The 4,734-nt window shown below is 56.0% G+C and overlaps 1 protein-coding gene across 1 annotated transcript; it reads left to right on the top strand.

Moving 5' to 3' along the window:
* Positions 1 to 1,118: 1,118 nt before the first annotated feature.
* LOC113210546 (fatty acid synthase-like) lies at positions 1,119 to 4,730 on the top strand (the record flags this gene model as incomplete). Its single annotated transcript, XM_052268615.1, has 11 exons — positions 1,119 to 1,314; positions 1,393 to 1,871; positions 1,940 to 2,146; positions 2,459 to 2,587; positions 2,661 to 3,075; positions 3,150 to 3,445; positions 3,519 to 3,754; positions 4,067 to 4,220; positions 4,310 to 4,390; positions 4,477 to 4,588; positions 4,657 to 4,730. Coding segments are annotated over exons 2-11 (1,800 nt in total), but the record flags the coding sequence as incomplete, so codon positions are not given.
* Between the last annotated feature and the right edge of the window lie 4 nt (positions 4,731 to 4,734).

Raw genomic sequence — 4,734 nt, 5'->3', positions numbered from 1 at the left:
GGGGGGGGGTTACAAATGTTATGGGGTCCCAAAATGATCATGTACCCTGACCTACAAATATTATGGGGGTCCTACGGGCATCAATGATGGTTCAGATCCATTTGGGACTGTGCACACACCCCTGAAAGCGCGCGTGGTATTTGAAAGAAGACCCCTACACACACCCTCACACTGCACCGCTTTAACGTCGGGGTGCAAGTTGCCTACTTCCTGGGGCCGTACGCAAGGCTCGAACTTTCGGGGGTTCCGACTGACTGACAGCGACTGCCGTCAGTCGGAGACCGACTGGCCGGAGAGCGAGCGGGTTAACATGGTGGGGGAACGTTTTGCCTACTTTAGAGGCCGAAGTGGCACTGCGCTACTCTATGCCACGCCCTTAGGCGGCAGTAGCAGGCGACTGAACGGCAGTCGCTCCGACTGAAGAGCAGTCGCTCCCGACTGGACCGCTTAGGAGCCCTGCAGTCGCAGCACCGACTGCTGGATCAGTCGCATTTAGTCAGTCGGTCCCCTCGAAAGTTCGAGCCTTGGCCGTACGGATTCGTGGCGTGGTATGTAACTATGCGGGAGACCTCCGGGTACAATCCGACGTCACTCTACGTTTATTTCAACGCAGACGTCTTCACGCCTGTATGCGGCCAAACCCCTTACGAGTACTTCGACGAGCTCTTCTTCGGGATCAGCCGCAGGCTGGCTAAGGTGACGGACCCATCGTCAAAGATCGGCTACATGCGCAGCTTCGAGGCCATCCTAGACGCTGGTAAGAAGAGGTGACGGCAGGCGGCCGGGCAGCCGGTCGGTGGAGATGACGGCAAGCTGATGTTGACGGGGACACGGGGACATGCATCCACTAACTTTCGCAGGTCTCCATCCGACGGCCCTGAGCGGCTCGAACACAGGGGTATTCGCGTGCTCCGGCATCAATGAGTTCGAACAGACTCTTCTCCACACCGGTGATATGGAGAAGATTAAAGACGGCTACATCATCATGGGCATGTCACGGTCCATGCAACCCAATCGCATCTCGAACTTCTTCAACTTCAACGGTAAGCGCCCACAGAAAAAAGGTAAAAAACCACCAGTCCCGTCATGTCTTTACAATACCGCATCCACCAGGGCCCAGCTGCACCGTCGACGGCTCCTGGGTAGGCGGACTCCTGGGGCTGAAGCACGCCGCCGACGCCATCCGGGATGGGCAGTGCGACGCCGCGCTCGTCGTGGGCGGGAGCATCAGCCGCTACGCCGCGACCTCGGTGCTGCTCAACCAGCTGGGGCTCGTGACCGACGAGGGGGTCACCAGGAGCTTCGATGCAAACGGTGGGTACAGTAGGTTGCGTCAATAAAAGCATGTATTGCTTTTCCCAGAACGACATTGGCGTTTTGCTCCTGTTGCAGGAACCGGGGCGGTGCGCAGTGACGGGGCCGTCGCCTTGTTCCTGCAGCGCGCCGACCAGGCCAAGCGATGCTACGCCAGGGTGCTGGCCACCGAGGTCGAGTTCATAGTGCCGCGATGCGACCTGAACCTCACACTGCCCAGCCCAAAGGGCACCCGAGATTTCCTACGGCGGATTTACGAGAAGCACGCCATCGACCCCAAGACGATCGCCTACCTGGAAGCCGACGGCAACGGCAACCGCATCCGGGACGCGTGCGAGCTCAACGCCATCGACCAGGCGCTGGTCCAGGAGGCGGGGCGAGAAAGCCCCCTGCAGATAGGCTCCGTCAAGAGCAACATCGGCCACGTCGACTGCGTCAACGGCCTGGCTGCGATCTGCAAGATGGTGGTCGCCATGGAGACGGGCGTCATCCCGGCCACAATCAACTTCCAGGAGCCCAACAGCGAGGCCACGGGTTTGGTAGCGGGCAGGCTCCAGGTGCGTCGACTGGGGCGAGGAGATACTTTCTACCTTAACAGGATCATGACCTCTTCGTACTGCTGCAGGTCGTTGAAAAGAACACACCGTTGCACCTGTCCGAGGACAGCGTCCTGGCCGTCCACACCATGGCACTCTCCTCCATGGTGGGCCACGCTGTGCTAGGGGGCAACCCCCGCGGCCCCGGCCGCGTCCAGGACCCCGCCGACCACCTGCCGCGCCTCATCACCTTCTCGGCCAGAAACGAGGAGGCAGCCGCAAGAGTCGTCAACAAGGTAAGTCCGTGGCGCACATCCAGAACAAAATGAGGCCAACACGCAAAAACAAAAATAGCACCCTAGCTAATTTTTTTAGCACTAGTGCAAAAAATTCGTCAGCATTGGCCCAGCTATTTGTTTTAGCTTCCTTGCTAACCTTTTAGTAGTACACCAAACTGAAGCAATGAACTAGCTGTATCGCCAATACTACTTAGCAGTACAGCTAAATATTTTATCCTATAGCTATTTTTTTGGCACGGGTGGGGTGCCAAATTTGCCTGATTTTTTTTTCTCCCGTGTACATTTAGTAGTTTTGTTCGTAAAACGCAGATACAATCCGCTCCATTTCACACAAACTACTACCGCTTGCTGCAAGACGTGTTCAGCGACGACATCAGAGGGTACACCTACCGGGGCTACGTCATCTGCCCCTCCGTCGGGAATGACACCCTTGTCGCGGTAAGTTGTGTGCGGTGGGTGGCCTGGCCAGTGTTTTGAGGAACCATAACACTTATGATATTACCATCGCCAGCCGCTCGAGAAGAGGCCAGTTTGGTTCGTGTATTCGGGCATGGGCAGTCAGTGGGCGGGCATGGGAACGGCGCTCATGAAGATCCCCGTGTTCGCCGAGACCATCGACCGCCTCCACGCCGTGCTGGAGCCACGCGGGATGGACCTGAAGGCCATCCTGACTGAAACGGGGCCGACAGCGTTCGACAACATCCTCAAGTCATTCGTGGGCATCACCGCCTGCCAGGTCGCGCTCACCAACGTGCTCACGGCCGTGGGTGTCGTCCCGGAAGGCATGGTGGGCCACTCCGCAGGCGAGCTGGGCTGCGCCTACGCCGACGGCTGCTTCACGGAGGAGCAGGCGATCCTGGCCGCGTTTGCACGTGGCAAGGCCTCCAACGCGGTCCCGCTCATCAAGGGCAAGATGGCCGCGATCGGTAGGACCTTCTCCTGGACTCTCCCCAACTCTTTCTTCCCCCATTCGCATTAACTTCGTGATTCTTGCCCCAAGGACTCGGCTACCAGGATGTGCTCCCCCGCCTGCCCCCCACCATCGACGTGGCCTGCCACAACTCGTCCACCAGCTGCACGCTCTCCGGCCCCGCGCAGGACGTGGAATCATTCGTCAGGAAGCTCAGCGACGAGGGCGTGTTCGCCCGGGCTGTCAATGTGTCCGACATCGCGTACCATTCGCGGTACATCCAGCATGCCGCACCGCACCTGCTGCAGCACCTCAAAGAGGTTATCCCGCAGCCCAAGCCCCGTTCCTCCAGGTGGATCACGACGTCGGTGCCCGTCGACGAGCGGGTAAGACTTCGACCCCTCTCCTAGCCCTTCAAGACCAACAGAAGCATAAAGAGCCATCTTTGCCTCATTCCAGGATAGCGAGCTGGCTAAGTTCTGCTCGGCCGAGTACCAGACCAACAACCTGCTGAGCCCCGTGCTGTTCGAAGAGGCACTACAGCTCATCCCCGAGAGGGCCGTCCTGATCGAGGTGGCCCCTCACGGCCTGCTGCAGGCCATCCTGAAGCGCGCGCTGCCTGACAACTACCACATCCCTCTCACGCAGCGCTCCCATCCTGATCCCCTGCGACTCCTGCTCGCCGCTATCGGCAGGTTAGTTAAAATTTATTTACAAAGCTTTCATCGAATTATTCTGAAGCGAGAGTGGGTGATGTTCAATTGTTCCCATACAAGCGCACCTAACAAAGGTCAATAATGTCATTCACAATTTACTCCTCTCCGACCTAAATTTAGCCCCCCAAAAAATGTATTCTTACGCTCGATTCTTACGGCACAAACCAACTTTAATCGAACTTGTTCAGTGGACAAGAACGTTTAGTAAACTGACCAACTTCCGGTATTTTTGTTCTTTGAGATGTCGGAAAGCGCTCGGATGAAACATCTTGCCTTACTTGTCGAACACAGGATGTCCTTCGCATCCGTTTCCCCCAAAGTGTCTGCCCTGTATCCTGATGTGGACTTCCCTGTACCTCGGGGGACTCCATCAGTGGCGCCTCTTGTGCTCTATGACACAGATGAATCCACAAACAGTGATATGATGCACCTAAAGGATTACTGGGTAAGTTAAGCCCGTTATAATGGAGGTTTGGTAATTATCTTCACGTTTTCTACAACAATTTCGATTTATTTTGTGTTTCGGCGAATCAGCGCGAGGCGGGTGCAAGTTTGAACGTCAGGTATCATGTGAAAGTCAGCGGATCACGTATTTACCCGCTATCGGAAGAGCTGGTGAGTGAGTAGTTACTTATTGGCTATTTAGTAACAGTTACTTTATTTCAAGTTGGGTAATATGCAATTGAACCTCCGTATTACAGGTTCTGATGTATGAAAGTGCACTCGCAAGAAAAGCCGATGGGGATGAGATAAGTTTCCACGTATCCTTACAAGATATCCTCGTGAAACAGTGGATACCCATCTCTCCCAACGGTTAGTGTTCCTCTTGCCGTATGCATAGACATCCAACTTGGTTCTGACTTACGTTCCGTAATCCACAGACGACAGCTTTCTCGAGGCCCACTTCATGACGGGCACGACGGAGACGCAACTCGTTTACATCGACGAGAACGACAAGC

The sequence above is a fragment of the Frankliniella occidentalis genome, unplaced genomic scaffold, assembly GCF_000697945.3.
Source record: "Frankliniella occidentalis isolate FOCC.00 unplaced genomic scaffold, Focc_3.1 Scaffold73, whole genome shotgun sequence".
NCBI classification, from domain to species: domain Eukaryota; kingdom Metazoa; phylum Arthropoda; class Insecta; order Thysanoptera; family Thripidae; genus Frankliniella; species Frankliniella occidentalis.
This window is presented reverse-complemented; position numbering and strand designations above follow the sequence as displayed.